Consider the following 17,956-nt stretch of genomic DNA (forward strand, 5'->3'; position numbering starts at 1 on the left):
GGACTTTTTTGTTTTATCTTTTTAGTGCTTTCCTCTTATGATTAGCTTTTTAATAAACACTATTTGGTGCATTTCTTGGCCACGTCCTAGTTTAAAATACTTTGATTACCACAATATTAAACAATAAAATGGTTCTTTCTCCCCCTTCTTTTCAGTGATGGCCTCTGCTGAGCAGCTGTGCTCCTGCTTTCTCCAGCACTGCTCCTAGGCCAAACACACACACACACACACACACACACACACACACACACACACACACAAACACACACACACACACCCAAACATACAGGCACACACCTGGTATCAGGTTCACCTCCATACACACGGACACAAGCAGACATCATGTACAGTGTGGAAGACTTGCTGATCTCACATGGATACAAACTGCCCCGGAGTGGCCCTGCCTCATCCTCTGCACCTTATGAGAATCGGAACACCGACTGTCGGCGTGACAATGTGGAGAACCGTCCCTCTGGTGGTGGCGGGGCCTTAAACGGGTTTGGGACAGCAGAAGGTGGAGCAGACAACCGGACAGAAACAGGGACAGGGGCCTACAGACCAACGCAGTCTGTAAAAGCATATCCTGAAAACAACAACAATATCAGTGAAGGACCTGACAGAATCCAGAGGAGGCTGGAAGTTCCTGTTGGTTTTCTTGGTGATCTGCAGCCTCTAGGAGATTCACTTGCTACTGATAGTGGGTGAGTGGGTCATGTAGAGTGAAACTATTATATTCTTGAGGTTATTTACTGTCAAATATATTTATATTTATATTAATAAAGATATATATATATATATATATATATATATATATATATATATATATATATATATATATATATATATATATATATATACACATGCACACACACACACACACGTATATATATATATATATATATATATATATATATATATATATATATATATATATATATATATATATATATATATATATATATATATATATATATATATATATATATATATACCTTGGGTATGAAGAGCCTGCATAATTCACTCTTGGATCTCACAATTTTAATGATGTTTACATTTTCTTTTAGCACAATGTTTTTATCATACATGCTAGCATGTAGAATAGGTATTGTCTGCTCAAAAGTTCTTTCATAATTTGCATTATTTTTGTTTTCAGGTTTTATGATGCCCCAAGCTTGACATTCTCTGAACACACAGACGAACGAGATATCGCCTATTGGAGAAGGAGAGGGCAAGACTTTAGTGCCCTATTGGACTTTGCTGACCCTAGGGAGTTGCGTGTGTCTGGAGGACCTTGGAGAGGGCCAGTGCTGGCTCCTGAGGAGCTAAGGACAGAAAGGCCTTTGACGAGATGGGAAGAAGTGCAGTGGATGCGAGAGCCCATAGACTCAGGTCCAGAGACACTACGAGTTACTGGAGAAAGGAAGTGCCAAAGCCTGGGAACAGAGGAGTGGCGTCCTGCAGTAGGTCTGGGTCGGCAGTTATCTGATGGAGAAGCTGAACGCTGGTCTCAGGAACAGCAGAATCGTTTGCGGCCCATAGAGGGCAGTGTGTCTGCCACAGTCAGGATGAAGTCTCAGTCACTGCCCAGAGTTCTCTCTCCTGAAGATCCACAGTATGGAGAACATCCCCAAACGGGTGCCTCAAGCCAGGCCCCTACACAAAGAAACAACTCTGTGCCATACAGTCGTTACCATAATGAATGGCCATTAGGAGAACGGTGGAGTGGTCAGAGCCAAGGTCCCACTGCACTTGTGCCAAAGCCTCGTTTCAGTCGTCCCATAAAGCCCCCATCTTATGAGACTCACCAGCAGAATAGGGGTAGTTGGGAAACTCTTTCCTCTGAACCAGTTTCTAAACCCAGAGACCGGTCAATTTGCTATTCACAGAGCTTTGAACCATTAAGAGACAGATCTGGATGCTATTCTCAGAGTGCAGAGCCATTACGGGATCGGTCCTTGTGCTTTTCACAGAGCGCAGAACCACTAAGAGATCGAATGGTGAGCCATTCCCAAAGTGCCGAACCACTACGATTTGTTAGTCATTCACAAAGTGCAGACCTGTTAAGAGACCGCTTTTTAAGCCACTCTCACAGTGCTGACCTTTTAAGGGACAGATCACTTTGTTATAGCTCAGAACTACTTCGAGACAGGTCTATGTGTTACTCACAGAGTGCAGAATTTTTGAGACCAGAAGCATATAGAGCAGATCTGTTTTATCAGGAATTGACTGGTATGGAGCCCCCTGGTTACATCCCACCCCCTTCTTACAGGAGATTTCTGCCTCCCAGGAGTGGACAGATTTACCGTGCTGACTCAGCCCTTGTCCGATGGAAACGAGAACCAGTAAGTGCTGAGATGGGTGAGTGGTTTTCAAGAACAGCAGGAATGTCATGGTCAGAACGTCAGGAAGACAGGAGTATGGCAGTTGTTCCCAGGCGGCCAGTGCATCCAGGCCCAGTCATACCAAATCGACCTGTTCATTATGTTCCATTTGAAGATCAACGTGTTAGGCATATCTCAGGGGGGCCCAGTGGAAACTCACTCACGGATGCAGACAAGATCCGACATGTCAACAAAGAGCTTCCCTGTACTGCAGCTTTAGGACAATCCACACATGATAGTGCCTTCCTCCCTCCACAGGGGCCGAGCACGGACACTCATAAATCAGCTCCTAGTGAACAGGAGACTGCTACCAGATGGAATAGAGGGTTGAACAAAGGCAGTGAAAGTGTAGCACTAGACCAGAGCTTTTCAAAATACTCCACAACATTTCAGACAAGACCCTCACAAACAGTTCTAAAAGTTGACCGGAGTGCAGAGCAGCAGATTAAGGTAGATAGAATTACAGACCAAGGTCAAGCCAAGGTAGAGAGAACAGAACAGGTTAAAGTTGACAGACCCGCAGAGCAGATCAAAGTAGAGAAAATCACAGACCAAGTCAAGCCAGACCGAGGTGCAGATCAAGTAAAAGTTGCAGAAGTTAAGCCAGACCGATTTACTGACAAACAGATTAAAACAGATAGAATGCCAGACCAAACAAAACAAGATAAAAATCCAGACCAGGGTAAAACAGATAGATACTGTGAAAAACAAACTAAACTTGATAAACTGGCAGAGAGGATTCCAGAAAAGACAATTAAAACTGAGAGAATTCTAGAAAAGCCCATAAAATCAGAGCGAGTTCCGGACAAGCAAGTCAAAGCTGACAAAATTACAGAAAAGTTTAAGGGAGACAAAATGTCAGAAAAGCAAATTAAATCAGATAAATTAACAGACAAGCTCGTTAAGTCTGAGAAACAGACAAAAGCAGACATAAGCGTTGAACAGTTAAAAGCAGAGAAAATCACAGACAAACAGACAAAGGCAGACAAATCTATTGAAAAGGGTTCCTCAGAAAGTGTTTCCACAGCAAAGACAGAAATGGCACATGAACCTGAGAAAAAGAGTGTGAAAAAGAAATTAAGTGAGACTATTTTCTGCCTGGTGTCTGTCCCTCTTTCACAATCAAGTGGAAAGTCAAGAGATCAAAACAACAATGAAGAAAAAGACCCCGAATCCCCTCGTATTCCTCCACCTCCACCACCAAGCTCCTCAAGTGAAAACAGCAACACCCTTGGTTCTCTGCCAAACCAAAGCCTCAAAAGCACATCCACCACCTCCACTGATTTGGAACTACAGGCACTTACACTTGGCAGTGCTTCCAGTAGCATAATCACTAGAAGAGCTCATCGCAGGAGAAACTCTCGCACTAAAATAATTAAGCCAAACCCTCATGATGAGCTGAGACGATATTCTGGGGCTTGGCCAGGGGACCAGTACCGTGATCAGGAAACCCAAACTAGTCCTGAACTTGCAAAGAGTGCTCAACATCCAGGCCCTGATAAAATGGAAGCACAAACACTGCCTGCTGTCCCAGAAGCAGAAGCCACTGCTGAAAGTGGGTCTGTAGTTCCAAGTACATCTGGGCCTACAGGAGGCACAGGGGCTACAGCTAATCCAGGGCCTTTAGGAACTACAGGGGCTACAGGAAATCCAGGGCCTACAGGAACTTCAGGGGCTGCAGGAGCCCCTGGGGCTTCAGACCCAAGTACTCCCTATGGGTATCCTATGAAGGGTCAGAAAAGTCTGAAACCATCCAGCAACAGTGCCTTTTCAAGAACAGGCACCTTCAAGAGCACAGGTTCACACAGAGCTCCTTTACATCCTCCTCCACATCCACCACCACCACCTCCAACCCAACCACCCTCCCAACCACCGCCACCGCCTCCAACACAGCCTCCACACAAATCACCCCCTTTGGATCAAGCTGAAGATGCTAACTTAATTGCTGGCCCAAACGCAGAGGATTTTAGTCAATACTTGTTGAAACCAGTGAGAAGAAGGTCTTGGGATGCCATTGAGGAGCTAGAGTCCATTAATAAGGAATTGCAAGAGCAAGCAGGTAAGCGTCCTAGTGTGGACCAGTGCATTGAAGATCTTAATGAGGCCTACAAAGATATCCTGGAGCTTACTACTGCCAGTAATAACCTTCCCAACCGTTCCTCCATGCAAATCCCTGACCGTATAAAAGCAAGACTGTCCTCTGAGCCATTGGGAATGCCTGCAACCACACTTAGGTCCAGCCTAGTACCAGGAAGTGACCCAGAATACAGGGAAGTTAAGAGTGCCTTTTCCCGACCATCAACAGGGAAAAGTGTCAGCTTTAGCAAACAGCTAAGGGAGGAGATTTGTCCAGCAGCTCCTCCTCCAGAAACAGGTTTCAGAGATTACAAAACAGTAATGGCTCAGATAACACAGCGAAAAGCCTGCAGATCAGTGAAGCTGGATGTCTCAACTACAAAGGACACCTTAATCAAAGATGAGAGTTTGACTGCACATACCTCCTCCACTTCATCCATGTCAGCTGAGATCCCATGGGGAGACAGGCAGCCCATGCAGGATGCTTCAACCCTAACCAGCCCCCCAGACTATGAGCACATCTGTCAGACACTCCAGATGGCCCGTGATTCTGGGGCAATCAGCCGAGGGGCTTGTGTAAAATCCAAACCAGGTAGTGCCATGAGCATTGATAATCAACAGCATGCGGCCATGCCTAGTGGATCTACAGTTGATTTAGAGCAGCCATGCTGCTCGTTAGCATTAGATAATGAAAATAATTTGAGACAGGAGCCGCTCACTTTATTAAGTGAAGAAAGAACCTCTGGCTTTAGAAGGGTAACAAATCAGAGTAACAAACTCCTTGGTAACAGAAATGTATTATGTGTCAAGCCAATAGGAGAAAAAGCAGCTTTAGAGGTGAACCCAGAAGTACCACCTGACTGGCAAGTGCAGCTGTCACTGGCTGAGAAACATATTGCCACACTTATCACTGGGGAAGGGTGCAAGCTTGGGTCAGATGAGGCTGTAGATGAAATAAATGACATTAAGAGGAATGAAGGCATCTATGCCAGTAATTTAGAAGATGAAACAAGCAAAGTAATGGAAGGGGACAATGTTGAAACATGTGAACAAATTGATACCCAAGTAGAGAAACAAGAGACTGAACTAGCACAAGTGGCTGAAAGTCAGTTAATACTAGAAATAAGAACTGATGGTGATTACAGTAGGACAGAAGAAGAGGAGACAAAGGTGGAGCCAGAAAATTTCCAACTGGAAGACATGTGTAAAAATACAGAGGAACAAGCAAAAGAGGAAAGGCAAATGCATGAACCCAACAAGGAACCAAGTGTGATTTTAAGGCCAAACAAGGCTATAATGTGGACTCATTCAGGCGTAGACCCAGGGCTTCTGCCAGAGTTTCCCCCAGATCACCTTCCCCTGTCTGTTTTAGCTTATCCAAATCGTAGATTATCTTTAGAGCTTGACTGGGAGAGAAGTGGCTGGGAAGGGGCCAGGATTCTTGGAGGGGGTTGGGCAAGAGAAAGGCGGTCCCTTGATGCGGAGAGGGAGGACTTAGGTGAGGATAGGTGGGGCTTAGAAAGTGATAGACAACAATCCAGTGGTGAAAAGCGTGGTCTAGGTGGCTGGCGAGGATGTGGGATAGATAGACATGGTTCAGATGATTCAGTTTGGGATTTAGATTCTGATACTCACAACATAAGGGATAACGGAAGGGTTTTAGATGTAAAAAAATGGAATCCTAAGCAGGGGCTGGAACAAAGTGAAGACCAAAGCAGTAATATGTCAAATAAAGACTTAGTGGTGGACAAACATAAATTGGCAGATGAACAGATACAAGGTGCTGAAGGGAGTCCAAGGGTCAAGGAGCTGCAAGGTTCGGGAAAACGGGGCAGAGTAGTTTCTCAACGAATTGAGGCCCTGCATGATCGTTTTATAGCCCCACCTGGTCATGGTTCTGAAGAGAGACTTGCCCGTATGAGGGAGGTGGACACTGTTTCCCGCATGAGACGCCTTAGCCTTCGTAGCACAGACTCATGGGATGGACTATATGGGGTAGCCTTTGTATCTAGTGCTGAAGAGCTAGTGAGGGATGATAGACAGTCCCTTCCTTCATCCCAGGAACTTCCAAATGCAGCAGAGAAGGAGGACAGTGAAATCCGAGAGCCTTGCTCAGACAGCAACGAGCCTTGTGAGACACAAGATGATCATCCAATTTCAGCAGGTACTTTGCTATTATTTCATTATTTAAAATTGTTTATCAGTCTTTGTTTTGAAATGGTACGCTAATTAAATGGGTAAAACAGGAATGAATTAACCAGATTTCCACAAATCAGATGAATACTGTATCTAATTAAAGTGGCACCTGTCGCAGGTTGGGATATATTAGGCAGTGAAGAGTCAGTTCTCAATGTTGATTTGAGTAATTCTGACAAAAAAGAGCCAAATTGTGATTGTTTATGACTGGTTGAGAGCCTCTTCAGAACAGCAGGTCTTGTGGGGGGTTCCAGTATGAAGTGGTAAGGACCAACAAAAAGCGGCTCAAGGAAGGACACCAGTGTCCTGGGGTGAAGGCTATCCCATCCGTTCTGATCCCTCAGACCAAGTGATACTATAGCACAGATTGCTGAAAAGGTAAATGCTGGTAATAATAGAAAAAATCAGGACACAGTACATTGCAGCTTCCTGTGTACAGGGCTTCAGAGCTTCAGAACAGTCAGAGTGCCCATACCACTACCAAAAAGCTCCTACCATGTCTACCACCAACAGCATTCATAATGGTTAAGCGAGCATCAGAACCGGACCATGGAGCAATGGAAGAAGGTGGCTTTCTCTGATGAATTCAGTTTCTTTTTTACATAATGTAGAAGGCTGTGTGCATGTGTGTCATTGACCTGGGGAGAATATGGCACCTGGATGCACCAAGGGAAGAAGGAAATCTGACACAGGCAGTGTGATGTTCTGGGCAATGTTCTGCTGGGAAGCCTTGGTTCTAGCACTCATATGGATATTTCTTTACATGCATCACATACTGAAACATTGTCATTGCAGGCCAAGCCCTTTATTGTAACATTACAATTAATGACAGTGGGCTCTTTCAGCAGAATAATGCAATCTGGAACATGAAATAGAGTTCTTGATGTTGCTTCCAAATTTCTCAGTTCTCAGTCTGATCAGGCATTTCTTGGAGGTGCTAGACAAAAAATTCTGATACATGGAGGCCCAACCTCACACCTTATCGGACCTAAAGGATCTAATAATGATTTTTACTATTGTCAAAGACCTTTGGCATTCTAGATGTCAATTTGTTGAAGTAATCTTAGGAACTTTTACCCTATGATTCGTGAATCACCTCCCACACATTGGATTGGCTTGATGGGAACTTTTTATAAGCCATGCAGTCAGACTGCTCGTATAACAGTAAATAGGATATCTGATGATTGTGTAAGACTTTTAGTTACATATAGAATACTGACTGCATCTTCTCTCAAGTAGTAAATTTCACGAATGTTCTTTTGTGTTCCAAACATCCCAAACTTAGATTCACCTGTCCATAACACAATAACACTTTTTCGAATCCACTGTCTTCTTTGGCCCATTTTAGTCAGTTTTTTTTTTGGGCAGTCTTAGGCCAGCATCCTGGAGTTACCTCTTGTCTGATGACATTGAAGCTGGTGTTTTGTGGGTACCATTCAATAAAGTTGTTAGTTGAGGAGATGTTCTCTTCTAGAGACTCTGCTGTTCTCTTGCACTGGGGCCTCCCACTTCTCTTTCTATCTTAGAGCCAGTTTGTTTTGTGTATTGAAGAGAATATTGCACAATGTTGTATAAAATCTTCAGTTTGTCACATTGAATAGCCGTTCTTTCTTAGAAAAAGAAATAAGCTAAAAAGTTTAAGCAAGAAATTCTTTTTTTCTGGCCCTTTTGACTCAATTATCAAACCCAAAAAATGCTGATGCTTCAGATACTCAGTAAGCCCAAAGATGGCCCAGAGCTATCTAAGAGCTTAGATAATGTTCATATCAAACAACAGTATGTGAGAAACATAAACTCCATGTTTCTTACTTTGTTGTGGTTGGTGGTGCCAAATGGAATGGTTTGATTATTTCAAATGGTGCAAAGCAAACAAGCAGACAAATAAAAAACCTCTTTACACCCATGGTAGGCAGAATGGCATGTCAGTATGCACAACACTTTATCATCTATTTGTACATTTCATCAAAATCACTGACTATACCTTTAAGTTATTTATAAGTACTGGGTGTGAACAATATGCATGTCATTTTAATAGGCAGTATATGCCAGGTGATGAAATGTTGAAATCATGTCTTTCTTCAGACATCTGGTAAATCAAATTAAATTTTATTTGTCACATACACATACACAGAATGACATAAGTGAAATGTGTTTTACAACTGTTCCTTGTACTGAGAAGAAATACAACAAATGCAAAATGTAATAACTGGTAATAACTCTCCTTCATTTGCCATTCAGTGTATTGATGTGCATACAGAGACTCTGTTGAAAAAAAGTTATTAAAAAATATATGATTATAATCATATATTATATGAAAAAATATCATATGTGATAATATATGGTATGATATAATAGTACAGTCCCTGACAAAAGTCTTGTTGCTTGTGTACAAAGTGACCTGAAGTGCCGCTGAAATATATTTCTAGTCAAGATTTTTTACAAGAAATGGCTCATTTTAATCCCAACAGCTTTTGTAATAATGTTTCAGTGCAAAACAAAACTGTCAAAAAGTATTCTAATATTCACAGCTTGGTAAAGCCCATTGAGTCAATTTTTGCAAAGACATAAGTGTTGTCGCCTTGTCATATGAGCTTCACCAGTGACTAATAATGGATCAATTAGGTCTCAGGTGTGTATACAAAGAACCCCAGTACACTAGACCTTCACATCAACTGCAACTAGACCTCTGCAAACATGCCTAAGATTCACCCTGAGACTAAAGTTTTGATTATCAAGAGGCTGAAGACCAGATCCACTGCTGATGTGGCAGAGACCTTCAATGTGTCTCAGCGTCAAGTACAGAGGATAAAAAAAGATTTGAAGAGACAACTGCTCGAGAGGACCGTTTGTTGGCTCAAAAATCCAAGGCCAGCCCATTTTCCACTGTAGCAGAGCTCCACGAGACCTGGTCACCTGAAGTCCCTGTGTCAACCAGAACAGTTTGTCGGATTCTGTCTCGAAATGGCCTCCATGGTCAAATCAGTGCCCAGAAGCCAGCACTAAACAAAAGACAATTGAAAAACCGTGTGGCATTTGCCAAGGCCCACAGCCTGCTAAATGGATGGACGGTGGAAAAGTGGCAGAAGGTGGATTTTTCAGATGAATCTTCTGTTGAATTACACCACAGTCGCCGCAAATATCGCAGGAGACCTACTGGAGCCCGCATGGATCCGAGATTCACCCAGAAAACAGTGAAGTTTGGTGGTGGAAAAATCATGGTCTGGGGTTACATCCACTATGGGGGTGTGCGAGAGATCTGCAGGGTGGAAGGTAACATCAATTGTCTAAAATACCAAGAAATCTTAGCTACCTTTTATATTCCCAACCATAAAAGAGGCCAAATTCTGCAGCAGGATGGTGCTCCATCGCATACTTCCATCTCCACATCAAAGTTCCTCAAGGTGAAGAAGATCAAGATGCTCCAGGATTGGCCAGCCCAGTCACCAGACATGAACATTATTGAGCATATGTGGGGTAGGATGAAAGAGCGAGCATGGAAGACGAAACAAAAAGTTTAATGATGAACTCTGGGATTCATGCAAGACTCCTTTCTTTGCTATTCCTGATGACTTCATCAATAAATTGTATGAAGCCTTGCCAAACCGCATGGATGCAGTCCTTCAAGCTCATGGAAGTCATACAAGATATTAAATTTGGATCTCACAGCACCACTACTTAATTTGCTGACATATTTTTGTATTTGCAGTAAATTTGTTCAATTTCTGTGTAGGCGACAAAACTTTTGTCTTGCCAAAATTTGACCTTTATGTCTTGATTAAATGATTAATCTTTTTTCAGTGAAACTAATTTATTTCAGTGCATTAAACATCATTTGGGAGGGTTTTAGCTTTTCATATGAGCTATTTCTAACACCAATTGATTAATTAAAAGTCAGGTTAATAGCAGATTAGCGATAATAGATAAGAATAGATAAGCGACTGTATATGGATCTATGAAGTTTCAGTTTCAGACATAAAGACTTTTGAAACAACTTAAATGCTCCTTCTAAGATAATGCATAATAACCACTAGATGGAGTAGCACTCCTTCAATTGTGAATTAATACAATCACATTTAATGAATTTAAAGAGTGCTTTCAGGTTGCTTTTCAGTAAAGTTCACTACTTCCTTTGAAGTAGTGAACTTTACTGCTTTGTTTTCAAACTGATTTGTTTTGTTTGGATATTCAGTAATGTAACACAATGGTATACTGTAATTGGGTAATCATTATATTGTGTGTTTGTGTGGTTTAAAGTGTATGTATATTTCCCTGTCTTGGCTTATACAGAAAATGTTCACTTACTGATTTTGCCAGTCACTGTGACTTTAGGATGGCAACGTCTTCCCCTTTAAATAGTACTTAAATCCCTCCACTTGTGTTTCAGAGTCGGACGAGGCCAGCCAGGTGGAGAAGTCATAGTTGAACCCCGGGAAGTCATAAATCAGGGGGTGAAGGGACATCCATTGCCACTTAGAGCCAGCTTCCAACACTGTGACCTGGCTGTCTGCTAAATGCCTTCATTTTCATATGGCACTCGCACAAGTATACTCAGACACATATACATATACACAAATACACACACTGACATGCATTTATGCACTACGTAATTACATAATGCATATGCAGACATAGAACATATAAACGATCTCACATGCACCTCAGTTCATCATCATGAATTCTGACATGCATTCAAAAATAAATGCACACACATACACAAATCAAAAATGGCCTTCTCCGACAAGAGCATTGTGTATCAACTCCACCCTACCTGCTGGGTTTCTTAATGTTGCTGCTCCACTGCCAGAAGGAGGCAAGACCCAACCAACCGCTCCTGTTCCCCATCCAACCTTAATCAATTTACTCATGGGAGTCTGTGCACTGCTATGGCCCAATTTTCCAAATTTTCCCTATAGAAAATGTAAGGTATTGGAAGTATATTACAATACCTAGGGGATTTTATAATATATATTAACAACCAATAGCTAAATAATCCCATTTTAATATGGGTCAAACATTTTAAATAGATAGGCTAACTAAATACTGGTTGCTGAATTAGCTTTCATTCATTATTAGCTGCATTAACATTATTTGGTTGAAGTATCCCTTTAAGCAACTCTACAAATCTATACCTTTACCTAACCCTGATCCCTAACAAAATCTTGTGTTTAAATACTTTGATTAAAATCAGAATTTCCTTATTTTTATTATGTGCCCCACAACATACCCTTCCTCCTTGCCCACCGTTAAACCCTGTTTCAAATTAAGATGGGGTTAAATCGTAGCAGAGTCTGTTCCTTCTCCTCCTCTCCACCCAGTGCTTCTCTTCTGATGACCTTGTGGAACTTGTGTCAATTGTCAGAACCTGTGGTCTACTTGTAGTCCAGTGTAATTCATTTGTCCAGACATGATGTTGTCTGTATTTCTACATTTTATGTTCAATTTTATGTTTTAACCAAGTATTGTGGAGGATACATTTGTTTGCATTTGTTGTTAAAGTGTCACCTGAGCTATTCAAAAACTAAGAGCTCCATCTAAGATGGGCAGCTGTAGCAAGTTGAAGATTAGTGGCTCAAGAACTGTTTTACTTTAGCAGTCAAGCAGAGACTGTTCAAAAACATCCGAAGCATTTGATTTTGATCCATAATCCCCATTTAAAAACTTTTCAACACTTTGTAACATAATGTCCCGAAATACAGAGCGCTACAGTTCATGTTGTATTGACTGAAACCATAGATGTATTTTATACGAAATAGAAGTGTGGATAGAATGAACATTTTAGTATTTGATGAACCAACATTGCACCTTGTGAATGGAAGGTTAGAATTTTTTTTTTATTTTGCTTAAAACTAAGAGAATAAAAGCTCTTGAATAGCCTTTTTCAAAGACATTATTAATGATACACCTACACAAGAGACACAAATACGATATGTCCAATATCTAAATCACTATAAATATTTGTAATATTGAAAATTCCATTGAATAACCCAGGTTTGGGATACGTTTTTTTTCACGCACTGTAAATTTTTAAAAACAGGGTCCAGATATGAACACAATTAATTCTCTAATTTTTTTTGCGGTGTCTCTATGTCACCAAGTGCAGCAGGAAGCAATAAATGCTAACAATTATTTGTGATTAAGCATATAAACGTGTACAGATTTTAGGAATTTAGTAGGGAACGAGTTGTTAGGCCATGATTTGAGAAGATACAATAAAAAACATAATATAGCATAATGACATATACCATTTTGATAATAGTGGTAAAAAAGAAAAGCAGGGTTTTAAGGTGGAAAGATAGTGTACGGTATGACAGGATATATGTGTTTGATAGCTAGAGCAGTATTGTCCAACATAAAGCTCAGTGGCTGTAGAATATGTGCAAGCCAGGATGTATAAAAATGTCATTTGTCTAACTGTTGTACAACAAGAAACATTTCAGACTGCGTGTGTGCATGTGTGCGTGCATGAAATTTCGCTTGCTCCCCCATCATTCTCTACATGTGCCATCCATGTATTTGAAAAGAAGAATTGCATTTCACTGAATATTTATTTTTGTTATCATTAAAATTGTTAACCAGGCCGGATAATGTAAAAAATAAAAAGGTATATTTTAAATATTTTCTGAAATATTTTGTATTTACCATGATAGTTTATTTCTTTGCTCTTCGATCCAGTTGGCAGTATCATATTGCTGTATAGTGCAGGAAGAAAATATATAATTTTCTAGTGCTTTAAAAAAAAAAAACCAACAGAAAATAGGGTAAATTTAGCTGAGCTAAAAATATCTCTGTTAAAACACCTGCAGTATGCCTTGTTCTTGCTCAGAAATTTGTGAATGAGAAGAGTTGTCATTGTATACATTGATAACGATGTGGATTTCAGCTTGTGCTTGGAATATGTATCACACTGCTGTAGTTAAATGTGTAAGAACTTCTGTCCATACCTGGAACTCTGTAGAGTCAGTATTATGTTAACATTTACTCAAGTGGTTGTTTAGCAAAATCCAGTCAACAGCCTAGATACTTACAGAGGACCAGCTTTCCAGGTGCATACTGAATATAGTTATGAATACCCTCAATACCCTCTCTACCAATTCAAATATTCTTCTTGTCCAAAGCTAGTTTTAACATAAAAAAACTTGGCCCAAAGTTCATACAGTAGCCTACAGTGTAAATGAAAATGTTATGTACCTATGTTTCTAAGCTAAATGTGGCCTTATTTTATTTGAGCATTTGTATGTCTTTGATTCAGTGTCACGTCATGTCATGTCTAATTTTTTTCTAGAACGAAAGGAACCTTTCAGTCATATAGCCAAATATTTTTTATTTCTTTGCAAGTATTATAAGCTAAAGTCAAGCTGAAAGGAAAATGTGTAGCACATCGACTGGAACTGTTCTACCCCTCATTCCACAGGCCCATAACTGTTATTATTTCATGGCATTTTCATGAACGATGTAGCATTATTGCCATTGTAGCACTTGGAGAATGCGCATTGTGGGAAAAGTAGATGAAATTCATCATTCTTTTTTGGAAGTTGTGACTTGATGAAACTCAAACGTAATGCAGTGTATACCTTTAAAGCATAAACTGCTCTTTACATTTTGCTACATGCTATGGGGTGCAAAGAGTGACATGATTTAACATTTTGATGCAAATTTTTTTCCATAATATTTGAGGTCTCTGGATCATTATTCATGTCACAAAACACAACAGACTATTGGTTCCATGTTTGTAAACGGTTAGGCATTGAAATGTACATATGTTAAATAAGCTAAAAAAGTGAAATTTAATAAACATTTTCTACAATTTAACTCTGTTGTTAAATGTTTGAATTACAAATGCTGAAACTGTGATATGCTGATATTTGCAGTAAATGTGATGAGTCATTTAAAGGGAAATTTATTACATTAATTAAATTATTTTGCATCTTTATAAACACTGTATAATGAATTTTAATTCAATATTTTTTTTCAAAGTTTTTTTTTATTAGCGGTCCATTTATTTAGTGGTCCATACAACACATTGTATACCTAATATCTTTTTTATATTTAGGCCTTGTGATAAATGATATTTTCCCCAATTTTATGAAAGCACATGCTCACTTATCTAATTCTCTCTCTCTCTCTCTCTCTCTCTCTCTCTCTCTCTCTATCTATCTATCTATCTATCTATCTATCTATCTATCTATCTATCTATCTGTATATCTATACACACACACACACACACACAATAAAGATGCTGAAATTTATAGTAGACACTGCTATGATATGTTTCTTAAATATATAAACATCTGAATACTCTTGGAATGTGTAACAATAATGTCACATCTACATTTTTCTTTTGGGCACAGACATGGTGTATCTTTGCCCCATTCCATTCATCATTTCCTTTTGTGCTAAATCCTAGCATTATTTTTAAACAGCCCTGTTTGGAACTAGTCTCTGTGTGTATTATTGCATGAGTGGGAGAACTTGGCATAGAGTGTTTTAGCAGGTTGGATGGGTGGATGTACTCCAGATATCATAGAGCATGCTGAGATGATGTTAGCCTTCATTCACAAAGTGCATCACAGCTCTGATTAATTCATAAAATCCTGTGCCAAAGCTATGAGCGATTAAAAAAGAGTTTTGCCAACAGTTGGGTCCTGCTGGCTAAATAAGTATTTCAGTCTGGCAAGGGAAAAGTGTCAAAATCAGTGGCAGATCTCCTTTTCTGTTTCACACACAGTAACACAGATATGTTCAAGACCCAAACGCTTCTGGAAATGAGATTGTCTGGAAGGTGAGACTAAGGTGTTGTGTGACTGGAGAAATGGTCTTATACTAAGATCTATCAGTTTATATTTACTGAAAGAAAATTACATTATTCATCATTGATGATGAAATAAAAGCCCAAATAATGTTTAAAGAACTTAACACACATTTCACCTGATCATACATTTTACATACACTCATGTGAACAATACACAAAAAACTTGTGCCTGTCATTGAATTATGCCCACACGTGAATTCAAGTAAACACGTGACCTCATGTGAATAAAGTGATCACGTATACAAACAAATTAATTGTGAGAAATAACAACACAATCGCTACATAACATAACATGAAGAGTTAAAAGCTAAATGTGCAAATTTCATCAGATGATGTGATTTTCTACGAAGAGTACTTATAGTGGAGCTCCACAGTGGTCAATAAAACATAGCCTGTAGGCTCTGTACTATTTATTATTACTATTATTATTTTGGTTCAGTGGTGGAAATTAAAACCACCTATTATGAATGTATTATATTAGTTATTGAGTTCTTATAATTAATATTTTGTATGACTGCTTACTTGAATTGAAGTTTACTGGGTTGACCTGAATAAGTGAAAAACTAGAAATAATGTCATCTTGAATATAATCATAGTTTTAATCAGCTTCTAAATTGTACACAATAATAGGGTTAGGGTTAGATTATGTACAAAAAAAAAATCTTTACCAACAGTTAAGAAGGTCTCTGGTTGCAAACTATGTTAAAACCTGGAATATATCATATTGCATTGCGCTAAGAAGTTTGACAATAAATTCTGCAAGCTGTAAACTAGAAGCTCCATTATTCAATTAAATCTAAAATGTATTTATTTATTTATTTATTTATTAACTTGTTAGATGTTATTTTATCACTTGTCAAACATGTTAAAAATGTGTTTACATCAGTAATGAAAGAAACATATTACATAAAAGACCACTTTTCAGACACACGTATGCATGTATGTATGTGTACTGTATGTATGTACTGTGTGTATGTAATGTACTGTATGTATGTATGTATGTATGTATGTATGTATGTATGTATGTATGTATGTACTGTGTGTATGTAATGTACTGTATGTATGTATGTATGTATGTATGTATGTATGTATGTATGTATGTACTGTACTGTATGTATGTATGTATGTACTGTGTGTATGTAATGTACTGTATGTATGTATGTATGTACTGTGTGTATGTACTGTACTGTATGTATGTATGTACTGTGTGTATGTACTGTACTGTAGTATGTATGTATGTATGTATGTATGTATGTATGTATGTATGTATGTATGTATGTATGTACTGTGTGTATGTACTGTACTGTATGTATGTATGTATGTATGTATGTATGTACTGTACTGTATGTATGTACTGTACTGTATGTATGTATGTACTGTATGTATGTATGTGTGTATGTATGTATGTATGTATGTACTGTACTGTATGTATGTACTGTATGTATGTATGTATGTATGTACTGTGTGTATGTACTGTACTGTATGTATGTATGTATGTACTGTGTGTATGTACTGTGTGTATGTACTGTACTGTATGTATGTACTGTGTGTATGTACTGTACTGTATGTATGTATGTATGTTGAATTGAAGTTTACTGGGTTGACCTGAATAAGTGAAAAACTAGAAATAATGTCATCTTGAATATAATCATAGTTTTAATCAGCTTCTAAATTGTACACAATAATAGGGTTAGGGTTAGATTATGTACAAAAAAAAAATCTTTACCAACAGTTAAGAAGGTCTCTGGTTGCAAACTATGTTAAAACCTGGAATATATCATATTGCATTGCGCTAAGAAGTTTGACAATAAATTCTGCAAGCTGTAAACTAGAAGCTCCATTATTCAATTAAATCTAAAATGTATTTATTTATTTATTTATTTATTAACTTGTTAGATGTTATTTTATCACTTGTCAAACATGTTAAAAATGTGTTTACATCAGTAATGAAAGAAACATATTACATAAAAGACCACTTTTCAGACACACGTATGCATGTATGTATGTGTACTGTATGTATGTACTGTGTGTATGTAATGTACTGTATGTATGTATGTATGTATGTATGTATGTATGTATGTATGTATGTACTGTGTGTATGTAATGTACTGTATGTATGTATGTATGTATGTATGTATGTATGTATGTATGTATGTATGTACTGTACTGTATGTATGTATGTATGTACTGTGTGTATGTAATGTACTGTATGTATGTATGTATGTATGTATGTATGTATGTATGTACTGTGTGTATGTACTGTACTGTATGTATGTATGTACTGTGTGTATGTACTGTACTGTATGTATGTACTGTATGTATGTATGTATGTATGTATGTATGTATGTATGTATGTACTGTGTGTATGTACTGTACTGTATGTATGTATGTATGTATGTATGTATGTATGTATGTATGTATGTATGTATGTACTGTACTGTATGTATGTACTGTACTGTATGTATGTATGTACTGTATGTATGTATGTGTGTAT

General features: G+C 38.7%; 1 protein-coding gene across 1 annotated transcript; it reads left to right on the forward strand.

Moving 5' to 3' along the window:
- Nucleotides 1–342: 342 nt before the first annotated feature.
- On the forward strand, nucleotides 343–13,323 carry LOC132843227 (uncharacterized). The gene is made up of 3 exons (XM_060866410.1): nucleotides 343–701; nucleotides 1,154–6,621; nucleotides 11,038–13,323. The coding sequence occupies exons 1-3, from the start codon at nucleotides 343–345 to the stop codon at nucleotides 11,070–11,072; spliced, it is 5,862 nt and encodes a 1,953-aa protein (XP_060722393.1). The 3' UTR covers nucleotides 11,073–13,323.
- Nucleotides 13,324–17,956: the final 4,633 nt, after the last annotated feature.

The sequence above is a fragment of the Tachysurus vachellii genome, chromosome 1, assembly GCF_030014155.1.
Source record: "Tachysurus vachellii isolate PV-2020 chromosome 1, HZAU_Pvac_v1, whole genome shotgun sequence".
Classification (NCBI taxonomy): Eukaryota; Metazoa; Chordata; class Actinopteri; order Siluriformes; family Bagridae; genus Tachysurus; species Tachysurus vachellii.